General features: G+C 47.4%; 1 protein-coding gene across 1 annotated transcript; it reads right to left on the reverse strand.

The window, feature by feature from the left end:
• Positions 1–8,633: 8,633 nt before the first annotated feature.
• LOC105074438 (zinc finger protein 671) lies at positions 8,634–17,719 on the reverse strand. Its single transcript, XM_074370818.1, is given in 7 exon segments — positions 8,634–9,703; positions 9,706–10,008; positions 10,011–10,160; positions 10,909–11,031; positions 11,509–11,621; positions 11,623–11,633; positions 17,687–17,719. Coding segments are annotated over 7 exon segments (1,233 nt in total). The 3' UTR covers positions 8,634–9,203.
• Between the last annotated feature and the right edge of the window lie 2,035 nt (positions 17,720–19,754).

Genomic DNA, 19,754 nt, shown 5'->3' on the forward strand with positions numbered 1-19,754 from the left:
CTTCACGCAGGAAAGAATTCAAGTGCTAGCCACGGTTGAGTAAAGGTAGATTTATTTAGAAAGATACATACTGCATACAGTGTAAGGCAAGAGAAAGGGAAGGAAAGAGGTCAGGGAATTGGGTGCTCAGGTTAAATTCAAAGTAGGTACACACTCCACAGACAGAGTGTGGATGTCTCTAAAGGGGAGAGAGAGGGCAAAGTGCCACTAGGCATGGTATTGTCAGTTTTTATGGTCTCAGTAGCTTCACTGGCTTATAGGTGGGATCAATCCCACCGCCCTGGGGAAGGGTCTGAGATTACCAGGACATGGGCCATCGCCCATTCTTTTAGCCTTGGGGCTGTCATGGAGCCTGTGGGCATGTTATTTGATCAGGCTGTTACAATGAGGATATAATGAAGCTCATGGTCTATTAGAAGTCAAACCTTAATCCTCAAGGCTAGCTAGGAGGTGAGTTTTCCACCATTTTGTTGCTGTCATTCCTTGAGTGGGTATGCCCTGCCCCCTTCCCTCCTGTCTCAATACCATCAGATGCAAACAATTTTTTTACGAATCAAACAAAACAATGACTCAACTCATATAATTTTCGTGTACCAGATTGAAGCTGCTATTTTCAATAAGAATATATGTACAAAAGGGAGCATCTGAACCCTGAAATAAAGTGGTATCGGGGGGAGGGTATAGTTCAGTTGTAGAGTACATGCCTAGCATGCATGAGGTCTTGGGTTCAATCTCCAGTACCTCCGTTTAAAGCTTTTTAAACCATCATCTCTGCACTGACCATCTCCTTCACTATCACCGAGGGACCATTTAGAAATGCTCATTCTCAGTCAAGAACCCAGATCTATTGACCCAGACATTTTAGCAGCAAGGCCCAACAATCAGTGATTTAAGGAGGGGAGGGTATAACTCAGTGGTAATGTGCGTACTTACTGTGCATGAATTCCTGGGTTCATTCCCAAGTACTGCCATTAAGTATATACATATATATATAAATGAAAATGAGGGCAGTGTATATTATAGCTCAGTGGTAGAGCACGTGCCTAGCATTCACAAAGTCCTGAATTCAATCCCCAGTACCTCCATTTAAAAAATAAATAGTGTGTATGTATGTGTGTGTTTGTGTGTGTGAATGTGTATGTGTATGTGTACGTATATATATATATATATAAACCTAATCACCCCCCCCTCCGAAAATGTATCAGTGATTTAAGAAGACTTCAGGTGATCCAGAGGCACGAGTTAAAAAATAAGTAATAGACCCCAAACGGAGTCATTCACTGCTCATGGCACCAAAACAAGACTGAAGTGCAGTTCTGACCTTCAGAAGAAACTTGATCCACGAGTGTGGAATTTTCTGACTAGGGCCTATGAGGTAATCTGTCACTTTGGCCCTCTCCATCCCCCCAATACAGGAAGAAGAGCAATCTACATGACAAGACCTTTGTGCTTCCCTTCCGTCCCCCAGAAAAGGTGTTCTGGCTTTAAAATAATCCTCCCTTTTCTTTTGCTAATACCTTCTGGGCCCAACCCTTCTTCCTATGAAAAGCTTCCATATGTACAACCCTTCATAGAGCTCCTTCTGGTTCCTATGTGGATGCTTCCATTGTCACGATTGCCTAATAAAACCAGTTAGGTCTCCAGGTGTACTCAGCTGAACTTTATGAACACATGCAATGAGACACTCTGTCCTCATGCTGTGGTTGCTGTGGACAGGGTGCCTGAGAATCTTGCTGTAAAACAAACCTCCTCGCCAGCTGCAGAATGTTAGAACTGTGGTTGTAAAAGTTTATCGGTGCGCATGTCTTATTTTAATTTTTAAAAACAATGTGTAGAATTCAAATTCTCTATTGTTTATTCATGGATTACTTCTCCTTTACAACCAGAGAATGTGAAAATCCTCCCATCCTTATACTTGCTGCAGAAAAACCATATTTGCAGCATGACATCCTTGTAGAATGGCTTTGCACATGGGTGAATTGCTGTACGTGCGTTGGTGTGTTCAAATATGTTCCCATTAATATTGTTTTTCTTAGCACAAGAAAATTCTACTTTACCAAACTGCTCTCCATTATTTCTTCAATTAACCATGTATCTTGGGAACCCAACTGCTGAGGGTTCCCAAGAACTGACTTCCACCTGCCACGGCCAGGGGCCAGCAGGCGACCAACTGGCAGGACCTGTGGGGATCCAGCGCCCCTGCCTCGCAGACCAGGAGGACTGTGCTGTATCCTCAAGGGCCTCCCCATACAAGAACGACCAGGAACTCTGGGCAGGGCATTGCCTTTCGGATTAGCGGTAGAAGCAAGGACCTAAATTGCCTTGGCAATGTGTGGAACCCTCTGTGTCTCCTCGGCCCAACCCTGCTCTCCTGCCCAGCCATGATTCCTCTTGACCTGACCCTGAAACCCACCAGGATCATCCCTTCCTCGCTGTCCCCTCTGAGACACCACCTCAGATCAGATGTGTCCAAACAGCTTGGAGCACGTGAGCCTCTGAGTAGAAATCCTTACCAGCTTCCATGGGGAACATTCCCCTTTGGCAGCCTGGAGGCCCTTCCACATGAGTTTCCTGGGCCTGAGTCCTCCTGAGAAACCTCACCAGGGACACAGAGGCCCACAGTGTCCCCCTTGCCCGATGGGTGTGTCTGGAAAAGCAGCCGCAAGTGATGGTGAAGTCCATGAAGGGGAAATACTAGTGGGAAACCATCAGTCAATAATCACAGAAAAGGAAAGATGAAAAGAACTTTGAAGAGAGTTCAGCGGATGAGAATCCCTTACAAGGAATCAGATGAGGCCAGAGGGAATATGGCTGTGCAGAGGATCTTCCCAGCCCCCATTTCTTTCCCACTCTCCTCCCACTGCCCCTCTGGGGAGGCTGCATATCGGCTCCAGCACCAGATGGCTACTGAGAGGAGGCCACTCAGGGATTCTACTACCCCTCCCAGGGTGTGCAGGGAGGTCCCTCCCCTCTGGCTGGTCAGGATTCTCTCTTCAGCATGAGGCCGCTGGCATCTCCAGCCACCTCCCAGTCCGGAAACCTGTTGTCCACCTGGCCTTTTCAAGTCACGTCCTGCACGGGCTAAGTTTAGTTTTTCACCAAACACCCAGGGGACCCCAAGTAGAATTTCTCAGCTCCTTCTCTGAGTACATCCCACATTCATGGTGGGAGAATTTATACCTTGGATGTTGACAAACACTATAAGCCATAATGAGATTTATGGTATTACTGAATAGCTATGTTGCTGGTGGATGCAACCTGTGTTCCAGGGTCTTGTCCAGTTCCAGAAAGAATGCAGAGACAAGACGTAGTTGTTAAAAAATGTAAAGTGAGGATTTATTAAGTGATAGATTGTACAGTCTCAATGGGAGAGCGGGCAGGCTAAGGTGAGCAACGGCCCTGTTTCTTTGGCAAGTTAGTTTCATAGGCTATAAAAATGAATGAGCGGTTTATTCATTGGGGACGGGGAAGGGCTTAGGGTCGTACTCCCTGATTATCATCCCAACTCCGCCTTCCCAAAGGGAGGAGGGATTTTTGTCCTTATTTAGTCTGGATCGGAAGTGTCATGGCACCAGTGCATGATGGTTACTTCTGATCTGCAAGCCTAATTTTATTGAAATGAGGGCATAATGAGCAAAAGGTTACATTCGGACACTTGAACTTCCTGCTTTTTCTCACCTTTCTTTGTTGGTCTCCAGGCCAAATGGTTTGGCCCCTTATCAGCCCAAAGATTCCTCCTTTTCTTTCTCAGCCCAGGGACCCCTGGTGCTTACATGATGTATGGTTTCCTGCATTTGGCTTGTGCCCCTCCTTGCTGCCAAATTCCTGCCATGTGGTCTGTGTACCCCTTTCTCTGCTCATATCTATATATGTGCCTGCTCTAACACCTGGACTTAGGACAGTGATGACAATGTTAAGAATGCAGACTAAATTTAACTGTGTATGATGTTTTTGGCTATGACATTGTGAATGACACAAAAAGTTTGGGGGTGGGTGTGGCTCAGGGGTAGAGAGTGTGCCTAGCATGCATGAGTTCCTGGGTTCAATCACCAGTAGCTCCATTAAAATAAATACATAAATACATAAACTTAATTACCTCCCCCCAAACAAAACAAAACAAAGAAGCATCGGTGATGATCTCAAACAAGGTGGCAACATGATGAACTCAGAGGGGAAAAAAAGTAAAAACACTTTATGATTCCAACCATATAAAAGTCTGGAAAATGAAAACTAATCTGCTGTAAAGAAAGTAAGCTGATGGTTGGTGGGAGAGCCAGGAAGGGCGTAGAGAGAGATTACAGAAGTACAAGAGGTAAATACGCACGGATTTATGCATATACCTATTTATACATAAATATGATATAGTTTCACAGGTTCATATATGTGGTAAAACTTACCAAACTGTGAATTTTAAACATGTGTATTTTAATGAATGTCAATTATACCTTAATAATCCTTTAAAAAACAGGTAAAAATAAAACCCCAGACCTCCCACTCTTCAGAAAATAAGCTTTGGTGACTCCATTTTGATTCTACGTGTCAACTGAAATAAATGTGCAGCCTTAAAGTTAAGAGTTACGTTTTATTTGGTGGGAGGACTGGAGCCAGGAAGACAGCCTCTCAGATGGCTCTGAGGGACTGCTCGGAAGAGGTAGGGGAGCAGCTAGGATATATAAGGAGCTTTACAACTAAGACCAGGTAGTTGGAACAATAAAAGGTTACCTGTTATGTAAAGAAAACCAAGCATCTCAAGTTAAAGAATTTAGTGCTTTTCTATGTATGGGAGGAGGCAAACATTTGGGCTCACTGAATTCATTCCTTTGACAAGCACCCAGCTGTCTAGGGCCGGTGTCCTGTCCTTTCTTATTCTGAGTTCGCTCAGAGGGCATCATTGTGAGTGGCTGCAGAGTCTGGTCTGCAGACCTGTCCCCACTGGGGGGTGGCGGCAGCCGCTGAGGACTTGGTTTCAGCATTCTTTGTTTAGTGATATGGTTGCAGTATTGTCACTCACATTGCAGTATTTTCATTCACATATCTGTCCTCCTGTCTGAGCCAGGCCAGTCTTGCGTCCATGACTGGGATCAATAAAGGCGGTTTTCACTTGTGTCAACAGGAATGCTGGCGGGGCTGGGTCACAGAATCCACATCCTTGGACCATGTGATCTCCCTTCTCTTTTTTCTTGTTTTGCCACCTGCATGGCAACTGCCTTGTGATGAACATCCTGGAGGCTAAAGGAACTGCAACAGTCAGTACTCAAAAGGCCTTGCTTCAGCGTGAGTTCTCCAAATTTTAGAAGACTGTATTTTTGGCTAGATTACCCGTATCATTCATATTCACTTCAGCTCAGTCTATTTATCAAAATATCATAAACTAGGAGGCTTGTAAACAACAGAAATTTATTTCTCTCAGTTGTGGAGGCTGCACGTCTGACATCATGACCTGCAAGTGGTCAGGTTCCGTGTCTGGGAAGGTCCTGCCTCCTGATTCATAGATGAGCATCTTCTCACATTGGAGAGAGGGAGCATGCTCTCTCCAGACTCTTGAAAATTGTTATGTCTTTGTTCACAGGCATCACTTCGGGAATGTGGATTTGGTCTGCCAAAACTTCACACGTAACAGAAGATTACACACGTAAGATTTAATTCCGGGAGGGTAAAGAGACAAAAGAGAGGTAATGGTTTGGTGAAGCCAGGGAGAGGCAGTGAAACTGTGGTGTAAGTCCAGCCAGCCTCCACCCTTTCCAGATTTTGAAGGGAGAATGCCAGCATTTTAGTGCAAATGCTACTAAAAGCTTCATGCAGTGAATCTCAGTTTGAACAAACTAGCAAAGCTTAAGCGACCCCCCTGCCCCCACAATAACCCACCGCCACTCTCCTCTCTCTCTCACCAGAATCATAAAACTAATGATTTTGCTGCAGACTTCAGAATGATCTAAAATGGAAAAGCCAGTTAGAGGCCTTCAAAGATGTGAAAAAAATCAAAACATTGATCACCTTAGAGTGGAGGGTGTAGCTCAGTGGTAGAATGTGTGCTCAGCATGCACGAGGTCCTGGGTTCAATCCCCAGTACCTCCATTAATAAACAAACAAACAGACCTAATAACCCCCCCCAAAAAAACATTGATCACTTTGGCAGGTCTCAGCTTGGCGCATGGAGCGTGGAGTTACTGCCTAGATTCCAGGAGGCCCAGGACTTTTCCCTGCAGGATGGGATTTGAGCTGTGAGTAGGCAACTTGCAGAAAGTAAAGGTTAACTTTTTTAACCTTTTAAAATTTTATTTCTTTTCTTTTTTGGGGGGGTGGTAATTAGGTTTTTATTTATTTATTTATTTATTTATTTCTTAATGGAGGCACGGGGGATTGAACCAAGGACTTATGAATGCTAGGCAAGCACACTACCACTGAGCCACACCCTCCCCGCTGTATAATCTTTTTATTTCAAAATGCAGTTAAGACTAGGATGAATGGAGAGAATTTGTAATATGTTCTTTGAACATATTACCCACTTTTTACAATCATCCATCACAATGTTAGCAGTTACTCCATCTTCTTTTTAATGTCAGTTTTAACGAACCACTGAAACATTTTCTGACTCTGTTCAACAGACGTCTCTTCACCATTTCTTCTGCATAATCCTTACATTTCTCCCCAGCATTAAGCCCCACTCAAGGGCTGAACCAGGAGACCCATAACATCATACCTCACGTCATTCCGTCTCCACTTGTGTCACAGAACCAATCATCAGCTGGCTCAGGGGGATGGAGCTAGGAGGTACAGCACTGAGTGACTCTTAGGCTGTGATCTGTAGCCCCCACAGCCTCTAGCTGCTTCCCTGCCTTTATTTTTGCTAGAACAAGGGGTGGGAAGAAGCAGCTGAGGAACCATACTCGTGGCTGACATCCCTTCAGCATATTTCCTCTGCGATGCACTTAGCACAGCCTACAGACTCCAGGCCTCACTCCCGTTCTTCCTCCTCATGAGTGCAGCACTTTTGCAGACCCAACCCAGTGACGGCCTGGAAACCAGCCTGTTAACAAAGTCCTTCCTCACCACCCTCTGTCATCTTTCTTTCTGCACAATAACCCCTTAGTCGTTATTGGAATCAGGATAAGGGGGTTGTATCAAATATCCCAGTCTTATCACCAAGTGCAAACATTTCATGAGTATTATAACTGAAAATACTTGCAAGACTCCATACAGCAGACTCGTGTGAGGTTTTCTTACAAGCAAAGGATGCCACGTAGGAAGACAAAGAAAAAGCAGGACTGCTTTGGGGTCCAGAGACATCCAGGCAGTTTCCCGGACTCTTATTCACACAGTGCTATGATTCGCTCCCAGACTGAGCCACAGGTATCTGAGTGGTGAAGCCTGGCTTCAGGAGAGCTCAAGTTGGAAGATACCAGCAGGGATTTTTATGCCTTTCTGGTAACAGAGTTGAGCCAGACGGCCTAACCATTACGCCAGTCAGAAACCATCAGCAACCAAACTCACCCTAGCTTTGTCCCAGGATTTCTGGATGTTAAACAACCCACACTTAACAGGGAAACTTACAGAAAGAATGACTACATTCGAAGGGAGTTTTCAAATGTCACAGTCTGCCTTAACAGAAAGGACAAATGAAATCCTACAGGCAACCCTGTTTCCTTCAGCATCTCTCTCCTCGTGCCCTGGGAGGCAGGGCAGCAAAAACTGGCAACCAATTACTCTTTCAACATGATCACTAGGAACACTGGCTAAGTCACGAAACCCACATCTCTGGAACCCTAGGTCTCCGTCCCCTCAGGCCCCATTTTCCTGCCTGCCCAGCAAGACCCCTGACCTGAACCATCAAGAGCCTAAAGGAGTCCACAAAATGCTTAGATTATTTGCCCTGCAAGTGACATCAGCCGTAGGAGCGACAGAGCCCTCCCATCCCACAGGGTGGGGATGCCTGAGCAGTGCTTTAGCGTGGGACGTCCCTCTAGGGTGTTGTAATCTCTCCAGCCACTTATTACTCACAGCCCGCATTTCAGTTCCAGTATAGTTTCCACCTGGCTCCTGTAAGTCTTCCAGCCAGTGATACCTGCATATCGAATTCTGAACGTGGGCTCCTTGGCAGGTACCAGAGGACAACTGCTTCTTAATTATGCTTGGGAATATGAAACGTTCTCTGGGAACCAGGGACCAACTGCCCCTCTTCATACTTCAGGACTCAAAAATAAAACCAGCATCCAGGCCAAGTGATGTGTCTCACACAGCCCAAAAGTCTTTCCGACAAGGCCTTGGGTGGCAAAGCAAATTAGGCCAGAAATGGATCGCTATTCTTTGCCACCGTACTGTCCGCTCTGAGGCACAGAAAACTGGGGATCCCCACATAATTTGTTTATCCTCTCGTGCTGGTAGGACACAACTGTGTCCTCCACAGACCCCACACAATGAACAGAACCCTCATGATGGAGGGTGGCACCAACAAGGACTTTCTGTGTAGCACAGGGAACTAAACTCAATTTCTTGCAATAACATATAATGGAAAAGATTCTAAAAAGAAAAAACACGTATGCATCTGTGTATGTATAACTGAATCGCTTTGCTGTACAAATAAGTTTACATAATTTAATTTTTGCCAAAGGGAAAAAAGAAAAATTAAAGGTGGCTCAAAGAATAAGGACTTTATTATTGTGTGCATGTGGGCAAATGTGAGGCTCACAACTGCAGATGAGCCTGAGAGATGCACGTTGGCGAATCTCTGCAAGCTCCTGGAGAATCCATCTGATGTGCTGGTTCTTTCCAGGCCGAAACCAGTCAAGAGGGTGAAAATGAGGCCCCCAGCAGGCTACTGAGGCCAGTCATGACTCCTTCCGGGGACCGGGGAGACAGCAGAGGGCTGCCTGCCCACGCATACTGGCTAACTGACACACGCGCTGGCACTTTGCAAATGGGAACTGGAGGATGGTTTATACCACCGGCAGAGGCACTTGACAGTTTAGAACATGCACCACAGCTCCCGAAAGCACCACACACACGTGGCACTACAGGGAACCCTCCTGTTGCAGAACTTCCAATCTCTGAGGTTTCACTGACTGATGGCCCTTTGCTCTGGGGAGAGCTGTTAGGCTGAGCGAGGAGACAGCACATTCCTGGTACAATCCTTTGTCCAGCATAGACTTCCTGTGCCGAGTAAGGTCTGGTCTTAAGGTAAAGGCTCTCCTACGTCTGCCGCACTCTTAAGCACCACTAGGAATTCTCAAGTGGGCAGTAAGTTGGGAACACTGGCCAAAAGATGTCCCATGTTCACTGGCCTCTCAAGGCTTTCCTCCCATGTGAATCCTCTGGTGGAGAACAAGCGTGTACTTGCGGTGGAACTCTTTCAAACCACATTCACTGTACACATATGGCCTCTCTCCAGTGTGCACCTTCCAGTGCCGAATAAGGTTTGGCCTCTGGGTAAAGGCTTTCCCACAACTGCTGCACTCGTAAGGCTTCTCTCCAGAGTGAACTTTCTGGTGCTGACTGAGTTTAGAGATGCAGCTGAAGGCTTTCCCACACTTGCTGCACTCATAGTCACTGCTATGAATTCGCCTGTGCACGTTGAGGTGGGAGCTCTGGCTAAAGGACTTCCCACACTGGCTGCACTTGTAAGGCCTCTCTCCAGTGTGGATTCCCTGGTGCTGGGCAAGTGTGTCTTTTCGGGTGAACACTTTCCCACATTTGCTGCACCTGTGACGCTCTGCCAGGTGGTAAGGGCTCCCCCGAGCTCCATGCTCTTGGGGGGCGTCATCCTGCTGTGAGGGCCCTGGTGCTGAAGCAGGTCTGAAGGGGCTGGAAAGTCCATTCCGCCCGCAGTGTGTATGTAGGGCTTCTCCAGCACACATATTCTGCAGCTTCTCATGGAGTCCCTGCCCTTGCCCCTCCTGAAGAATTTCTCTCCTCCTTGCTGCCCCTGGTGCTGGTGACGGTCTGCGCTGAACCAGAACTGCTCCCCACACGCCTCACACATGTATGGTTTCGGGCTGGCTTTGCCCCCTGGCATTCAATCGGGTGTTAGATGTCTTTCAGTGGCGGGCCAGACACATCGCACAGGTGGGTCTTCCGACCTGCCAAATGGGTCCTGATCTGTGACACTCCTGAAGAAACGCTCTGCTCAGAGGACACAGCCTCAACCTCCACTCCACACCAACAACCTGAAAGTAGAGAAGGGCCTGATGAGATGCATGCTGACTCTGGTGGAGGGTAACCCTGTCAGACATAGGTCTGACACCTCCTGGGTAACTCTATGGGACTGATGGTCACGGAATGGGGGAGGCCTCCCGAAGGCAAGGATATGAGGGCAGAACACAGCCAACAGCTTCCAGCAGGATGCTGGCTGTTGTGACACGTGAGTGTTAGGCAGAGAGCATGTTCAGGCGCAGGAAAATCCAATGACAAGTGAGTAGCTGGTGTTCAAAGGCGACTTGAGGACGTGTGTGCATCTTGTGACACACTGAGTGCAGGCTGATGTTAGATACAAACGACTATGTACAGAACAGATAAACGAGGTCCTGCTGGACAGCGCAGGGAACTATGTTCAATGGCCTGTAGTAACCTGTAATGAAAAAGAATGTACCGGTATGTGTAACTGAATCAACATGCTGTATACCAGAAACTAACACATTATAAATCAATTATACTTCAATTGTAAAAAATGGGAAAAAAAGAAGTATAGGCCAATATTGCAGAAGAATGCAGACTGAGCAGGGAAGAGGGAGGTGCAAGGCAGAAGCCACATGCTAGAAGTCAGACCTGAAATAAGGCTCAGTGTCAGGAACGGGGGAGGACAGGTAGAAATGTCACGTGGCCAGAGGCCTTGAAACCAAACGCCGGTGGGGACAGTCAATACTTCTGGATTTGAACCCAGACATGGCATCATGTCCTTCACCGGTGTCCACTCACCAGGTCCAGATCCGGGCTGAGCCTCTTTCTCTGTGGCTGGTATCAGATTGAGCTGGCCAGGCACCCAAGGCTCACCCCCTTGCTGCAGCAGAGTGACCGAGTGTGAATTGGAGGATGTGATGCCTACAGGAAACCCAGGACAGGTGAGTATCGCCTCAGAGCAACCCATCTTGTGACAGACCACAAGATTAAAAAAAAGTAATTACAAAAAGAACCTTGAAGGAAGGTTCTGCAGGAATCCAAAGGTCTCTGTAAGCTAAATGGTGACTCTGTGAGTGCCTGTAACTCCTGGTACAATTGAGCCCCAGAAAACGTCACCTGGAGGAAGGAGACAGAACCCTGGGCACAGAGCTGTCACAATTCTGGACAGAAGTGCCAAGACTAGTGGGATCCGCTGGGCAAACCCTGTCTTGTGACCCCGAAACCTTTGTCTACACAGCTTCGTGGGTCAGTAAGAGGTGAGGAAACGCCACAGAGCTTAGCCGAGGCACCCGCTTCAGGGAACAGCTAGAAAGCAGTGCCCATGATCTGATGGTGGGAAGGACACAGTGGTCCCTGGGGAAAAGGAGAAAGGAGATGGGGTTGGGGGGAGGATCTTACTCAGGGAGGCTAAAAGTGCCAAGCTCTCCAGCATCACGTCCCAGTACAGGCGTCTCTGAGCCTCATCAAGGAGCCTCCACTCCTCCTGGGAGAAGTACACGAACACGTCCTGAGATTACACAGCCCTGCAAAGATGGGACAGCAAGATCCGTGAGAAGTCTCTTGACTGAGAATCCCCACTCTACCTACCACCCCCAGGTGCCCAGGTCAGAGGAGGTACCAGGCATTGGTACCAGGGGTCCTCGCGCTCTCCTGTGTGCCCCATGGTCACTGCGTCAGCCCGCAGCAGCAAGCGGCTGTGAGGCAGATGCCCATCTCCTCTCCTGTCAGCCAGTCCCCCTGGGTACCCCGTACTAGACTTCCTAGACACAAGCCTGGGCTCACTCTTTTCACTTAAGCCCTCAATAACAGGGTCCTAGGACAATCAGTTTAGGCCCCTTCCTCACATGCACATCATTGGAGCATGCTTCCCCCACGTCTTCAGCTACCTACCACCAACTTTCCAGCCCACACCATGGATATCACCCTGGACTGCCCACGTGTCACTCTGCACACTGCATGGAGAGAATGCTGGGAGACAGAATCAGGATCCCATCTTGTCCCAACCTCCAATGGCCCCTACCGCCAAAACCCCCATTTTGGCTTTGAAGGCTTCCCAATCTGGCTCCTTTCCTTTCTCCAGTCACAGACATTCAGAACCGCACGCACACCTCAGTTACCCCCTGCCCTCCTCCACATCTCAGGTGCACACTCTATTAGTTTCCCATTGCCGCTGTAACAAATCGGTGGTTTAAATCAACAAAAGCTTATCATCTTACATCTGGAGGTTGTGAGTCCAAAACGGGCTTCCCTATGCTAACGACAAATCAAAATCAGCATTATAGTCCTTCCAGCAATTCCACAGAAGAAGCTGCTGCCTTATCTTGTCTAGCTTCTGAAAACCTCCTGCATTCCTTGACTCATGGCCCCTTCCTCCATCTTCAAAGCCAGCAACTACACCATTCTGACCTGCTTCCTTCCTCAACTCTCCTTCTTTGACTCTGATCCTCCTGTGATTATACTGGGTCCACTGGATAACCCAGGATAATCTGTCCATCTTGAGATCCTTAACTGAATCACACACATAAAGTCCCTGTTTCCATGTGGGATAATATATCCAAAGGTTGTCAGGAGGTGGGTGTGGGGGTACAGCTCAGGGACAGAGCGTGTGCTTGGTGTGCACGAGGTCCTGGGTTCAAACCCCAGTAGAAGGAGTAGAAGAGGTTCCAGGAATTAGGAAACGGACATCTTTGGGAGACTGTTACTCTATCACATACACGAGGTCCCCACACCACTCAACTTTCCTACCTACACCCCATCCTCTGAAAATGAACTTTACAGATGATCTCTCCAGTTCAGTTGCTGGCATTTCCAGCAGCTTCATCCAAAACGCTGGGTCACCTCTCCTTCCCTTCCCTCTCACAATCCACTTCAGAAGAGAAAATCAGCCCCAGTAAAATAACAGCCTGAAAACGCCACCTCTCGTGCTGCCTTCATGGCAGTCAGCCTGGCCCAGCCCACCAATGCTCATATACATGACTGCAGTGCCCGCCTCCCTGGTTTCCCTGTGGTGTGACCATGCGTGAAAATAAAATTCTCCAACACCCACAGCATGGAGCCAAAATGGTCAGGACTCTCGTAGAAGCTGCCCTCTTCCCTTTTACACCCAGTTCCAACTTAGGGACCAGCCAGCTTTCCCATCCCGCTGCCTCTGCACCTCAGCTAAATGCAGTGACGGCGCCCAACTCCCTTGCTGTCAGCAAACTCTGAATAAACGGCTTTTGTTTGTTCTCATTTGGTGGGCTTCTTTTATTTCCACACCTGCCTCTGCCCTCCCCTGCCCCTTCAGTCTGTCCTCTACTCTACAGCCAGGGGGAGTCTGCTGAGACTGCTCCAAATTCCCTATGGCTCCCATCATCCTCAGAATGGAGGCCAAGAATCCTCTGTTTGCCATTTCAGGCCTGAACCCTGCCCCTCTTTTGTCTCCGAGAGGAAGCGACCCGTGAGTCACCAGCAACTCACAGCTCAGCCTCACCTCCAAGCACCTGAACGTGCCTGGGACGCCATCCATCCCTCATCTTTCTGGGTTCGACAGGGGACCCCTCCGTGTAGTGATGGCTTGGGTTGAGCCTGCAGACACAATTTCCGGGGCAGAGGAAAGCTAAGAAGTGTAATCCCACATATTGGGAGGGTGAGGGCTTAGCTATCAGTTTAGCTGCTGTCACTGGAGCAGCTGCTACCACGCCAGGGGATGGAGGCGCTAGTCCCCAGTAAATCTACACCACAGGAAACCAGATGGGGCACCAGAAGCTCTGCCCCGACATGACGTGCTCACAGGAAAAGATCCCTCTCCTGGGCCACTATTGGTGGAGAGCTGCCACCTCATGGTGCAGAAACTCCTGGGTACTGTAGTCCCCATGGCACCACCAGCCACTGAAAGGAAGCCTAGGTGGTCACAAGGTGGAAAGCAAAGGAATTATTTATTGAGCACCTACTGTGTTTTTAGCCCACTGGTTGCTCCCAAGCCTTAGGTTGCATCTCACACCTTAGAGTCCCTGCAACCAGATCATGCTGGTACCAAAACCAAGTTCGGCTACTTGCCACTCAAAAGGCCAATATTCAAGAGACAAGTGTTGGTGGAAAAGGAAAGGTTGCTTTATTTGAGGCCATAAACCTGGGAAGACAGTGGACTAATATCCTGAGACCATTTCCAAGTTGCTGGTTAGGAGCCCAAGGTCCTAAAGGCTGTGTGAGGGAGGGGCTGCAGGGGGCGTGATCAGCCTGTGCTCACCTCTCAGATTAGTTGGCATCAAAGTGAAGTTTTCATCATCACCCATCTTCTGGTTTCAACCAGTCTGGGGTCTACATGCTTGCAGTCAGCAGTTTTCCATCTGGTGGGGGGCTGCTTCCTGTAAAATCTCCCGCAGGTGCTCCATATCCTGAGTGGGATACACTGGCCCTGGCTGCTCTGGAGATTCATGGCTGGTAAATCCCAGCCTCAACCCTCCAATCCTGGGACCCCAGGCCAGCAGTTTCACCTCCATGATGTGAAATGAAGATAAAACCTCCCTTGCAGATCTGTGAAGTGATTTAAATGTTCCTCAAACATAAACATCCGTTCATTAAAATGGCAGAACAAAAAGTACCAACATCTTGGTGAGGTTATGTACCAAGTGCTTTAAACAGTGCAAGGTGCACAATTAGTGCTAGATACATGGTTCTCATCACCACAGACTCGGGCCCTCAGGTACCCACGTGGTGGGAGGGGAGTCAAGGCTGCCTACTTGCGGAGTTAGGGGCAGTATCTGTCCAAAGTCACATACACACACCCTGGACCTACAAGTAGTCTTAACAGGAATGATTAAAGATTTTACAGACAAGGGAGGGAAAGAGCTCAGTGGTAAAGCATGTGCATAGCATACATGAGGTCCTGGGTTCAATCCCCAGTACCTCCATTATGAATAAACAAACCAACCTAATTACCTCTCCTCCAAAAAAGTCTTTAAAATAAAATAAAATAATTTTGAGGAAGAAAATAATCACACATACAGAATGACGTCATCAATTTCTGGTAGCCTGTCAGCCTAGGGATACATTCTTCCAGGCAAGATGCTTCAAGATCTATACTTTTAAGAAGTATTTTCCCTCAGGACTAAGGACAGCATAGGGGTGTGGCACAATTCTTCCATATCTTACTTTCAAGTTCACAAACTTTGAATTTGCATTAGGACCAGTCAGGTGGTGTTTGGCTTCCAATTCACCATGGAATCTACCACGTGGTGTCTAGTGCCTGACTTCAGGGCCTGAGCTCTAGGGGGAGGCTTACCTGGGTTTGCAGCTAGTAACCCCATGGTTAAGTATGCTACATTAGGCAGGACGTCTCACTCCTCCAAGCCTCAGTTTCCTCATTTCTGAAATGGGGAAATAACAGTATTCACGGCACATGGTTGTTGGGATTATTACCTGGGGAATTACATGACATGCTCTGGTCATTCTCCCAACAGTGCTTCAAACCCTTCACACTGGGGAGAAAAGGGAACCCTCCCACACTGCAGGTAGGAATGTAATTTGGTGCAGCCATTATGGAAAACAGTATGGAGAATCCCCAAAAAACTAAAAATAGATTTACCATATGAACCAGCAATCCCACTGCTGGGCATATATCCAGAGAAAACTCTAATTCAAAAAGATACATGCACCCCAACATTCATAGCAGCACTATTTACAATAGCTAAGACATGGAAACAATCTAAATGTCCATCAACAGAGGACTGGATAAAAAAGTTGTGGTATATTTATACAATGGAATATTACCCAGCAATAAAAAGAATAAAATAATGCCATTTGCAGCAATATGGATGGATCTGGAGATTGTCATTCTAAGTGAAACCAGAAAGACAAAGAAAAATACAGTATATCACTCATACGTGGTATCTAAAAAAAAAGAGGATAAAGACACAAGTGATAATGAACTTATCTACAAAACAGAAACACTCATAGGTATAGTAAACAAACTATGGTTACTGGCAGGGAAAGAAGGTGGGAAGGGATAAATTGGGAGTTTGAGATTCACAAACACTAACTACTATATTTAAAATAGATAAAAAATAAGTTTCTTCTGCACAGCTCAGGGAACTATATTCAATATCTTGTGGTAACCTATAATGAAAAAGAATATGAAAATGAATATATGTATGTAGATGTATGACTGAAACATTATGCTGTACACCAGAAATTGACATATTGCAAACTGACTATACTTCAATTAAAAAAATTAATTAAAAAAATTTGGGGGGGTAATTAGGTTTATTTATTTATAATGGAGGTACTATTTGTTTGTCTCATCAGTCTGTTTTTTTTCTTAAAGAGTCCTCACTGAAAACCTAAGTTAGGCAGAGGTAGGGTTCTACCTCCCTTACACTCACTAAAACCACAAACAACATATAGGGAGTGTGGGCAGAAACACTTCCTGTGCTGGGACGACTCATACTAAAGGAATTCTTTGGTAGGAACTTCCTATGAGGCAAGATGCCCCCAGTGAGCCTGTCCTTGGAACATTTGGTCAAAAACACAAGGAGGCTGGGATAGTCTATCACATGGCCTTTGAGGTACATGCCTTTAGCAAGACTGAATAAAGTGAAATCACTCCTGGCACCTTCTCTTAGAGCAAGCTGTTAAAGGGGTTGAACAGGTAACACTATCAGACACCGACTTCCGTGGCATCCCATCTGCTGCTGCCAGGCCAGGCTCCTCATGCCCTACACAGCCTTCTCTTCTCACAGTCACCGGACAGACAGAATGTCTCTCCTTGGGGGGAAGTCTCAGGAACGCCCACCCTTTCCCCCCTGCCCTCAGCCACAGCCCTCCCCTCTCACCCCAAGGACCATTTGAAATAAGATGAATTAATTAAGATTAAGATCGCTACCTTTAAATCTGATGTCCAGCAGGCCTAGCCACACTCTACACCCTGTGGACATCCAACCCAGGCCCTTCTCCAGAACTCCAGATCTTCCAGTCTAGCTGCCATGTGACCCTTCCACTCTGAGACATCTCAGAATCAACGATGTCCACTCTGAAATCTACTCCCTAGTTTGACTTCCTGATTTCCATGTTCAAGATGTCCTTGAAAAATACCAAAAACAAAATCAAACAAATTTAAAACTTGTTTTTTCGCTATGAATCACAGCCACATCTGCCTGCTATATCTTTAAAATCTATCCAGAACCCGATCACTCCTCCCCGCTCTCCTGGCACTACTCTGGTCAATCCACCGTCAAAACATCCCTGGAAGCCGCGGCAGTAGCCTCCTTACCGGTCTTATCCATCCTCACATTCCTTGCCCCAACCTAATACAAAAGGGTGGGACACTCTGCTCCGTGCTGATAGGACACGACTCCCCGGATTGCCCGAATGCCTCTGGCTCAGCCCGGCCTCCAGGCCTCCGCACCTGCGGGTCCCCCGCCCGGGGGCCCCTCCCCGCGCCGTGACGCCGTCTGTCAGAAACACGGCCCCACCCGCGGCCGCCTCCCCGGCCTGGACCCCGGCGCCCGGGCCGCAGGCACGCGAGCAGGCGCCCCGCACTCGGGGCTCTAGTGTCCGGCGGGAGAGGGCGGTGCGGGCCCGGAGGACGCGCGTTTACCTGAGGCGGGTCCCTCAGCGCGGCCGCCGCCATCGGGGTCTGAGGGCGCGGCGGGGCCGGGAGCGCAGGGAGAGGTCAGCATCCAGGTTCCGGATGCGGATACCCGGCCGCAGGGTCACCTCAGGCGTCGCGAGCCCCGAACCTCCGCTCGCCTACCAGCTGGGAGGGCAAGGCCTCCTCACGCGCCTTCCCGATTCCTCCCCCTTGGGGCCGAACCAAGAATTCTAGATCGGGTAGAACCTCACTAGAACGACAAAGCGTCCGGTTGCCAGGAGGACGATGGAAGTCCGGCTCAGACGCCTTCCGCATGCACGGAAACGCCCCTCCCCCGGGGTCGCTGGACCAGCGGGACGTGCGGCGCATAGGCTTCTGGGTAATGTAGTCCCTGGTGAGCCGTTGGCCAAGGGAGAGGTTCAGGGTCCAGGCCTGGCCTCCTGGGAAAATGCTAAACAACACTAAAAAGAGGTTTGTAAATGGTATCCTTAAATCCCAAGGATGGGGCGGGGCTTCTCTCCTCTTAAACGGCCTGTACCCAGATTCCGTGGAGTGATGGAGTGATGGTGTTTCAGGTAACCTGGAAAGCCATAAAGCCAAGTGGACACACCACACCACCAAGTCCATGCCTGGGAGTTAGTAACCATTACCTTGTTACTTCTTTTGTTGTTCTTTGATTTTTTTTGCCAGGGAGTTAATTAGATTTGTTTATTTTTTTTAATGGAGGTACTGGGGCACTCTACTGAAGGAGAAATAATAAAATGGCCACACTTAGGCTAACAAATTCTTTGCTTACTGCTTGCTTTTAAAACAGTCGGCAAACCTGACTAACCGGACACTGTCCCCAGGCCCATTGTTAAAACCTAAGGTTTTTTTATTTTTTTTTTTAACATTTTTAATTGAGTTATAATCATTTTACAATGCTGTGTCAAATTCCAGTGTAGAGCACAATTTTTCAGTCATACATGAACATATATATATTCATTGTCACATTTTCTTCTCCGTGAGCTACCATAAGATCTTGTATATGTTTCCCTGTGCTATACAGTATAATCCCGTCCATCTATTCTACATTTTGAAATCCCAGTCTGTCCCCTCCCACCCCCTGTCCCCTTGGCAACCACAAGTTTGTGTTCTGTGTCTATGAGTCTGTTTCTGTTTTGTATTTATGTTTTGTTTTTAGCTTCCACATATGAGCGATCTCATATGGTATTTTTCTTTCTCATTCTGGCTTACTTCACTTAAAATGACATTCTCCAGTAACATCCATGTTGCTGCAAATGGCATTATGTTGTTGATTTTTATGGCTGAATAGTATTCCATTGTATAAATATACCATAGCTTCTTTATCCAGTCATCTGGTGATGGACATTTAGGCTGTTTCCATGTCTTGCCTATTGTAAATAGTGCTGCTATGAACATTGGGGTGCACATGTCATCCTGAAGTAGATTTCCTTCTGGATACAAGCCCAGGAGCAGGATTCCTGGGTCATACGGGGAGTCTATTCCCAGTCTTTTGAGGAATCTCCATACTGTTTTCCACAGTGGCTTCATCAAACTGCATTCCCACCAGCAGTGTAGGAGGGTTCCCCTTTCTCCACAGCCTCTCCAGCATTTGTCATTTGTGGATTTTTGAATGATGGCCATTCTGACTGGTGTGAGGTGATACCTCATTGTAGTTTTGATTTGCATTTCTCTGATAAGTAGTGATGTTGTACATTTTTTCATGTGCCTGTTGATCATTTGTATTTCTTCCTTGGAGAATTGCTTGTTTAGGTCTTTGGCCCATTTTTGAATTCGGTTGTTTGTTTTTTTCTTATTAAGTCGTATGAGCTGCTTATATATTCTGGAGATCAAGCCTTTGTCAAAACCTAAGGTTTTTGACTTTGCTATTTTTACCTTGCTCTGACAAGTAAAATTTATAGTCATGTTTTCTGAGTCATTTTTCAGGAAAAGAGTTATGGAATAACAAACTCAGGAGAATGTCCAGACTCTTCAGAGTTCCTCCGTGACACCAGCTGGGTCTAACCAGATAAAGAAGGTGCAGGCTGATGACCTGCCAGACCACCAGATG

The sequence above is a fragment of the Camelus bactrianus genome, chromosome 9 (genome assembly GCF_048773025.1).
Source record: "Camelus bactrianus isolate YW-2024 breed Bactrian camel chromosome 9, ASM4877302v1, whole genome shotgun sequence".
Classification (NCBI taxonomy): domain Eukaryota; kingdom Metazoa; phylum Chordata; class Mammalia; order Artiodactyla; family Camelidae; genus Camelus; species Camelus bactrianus.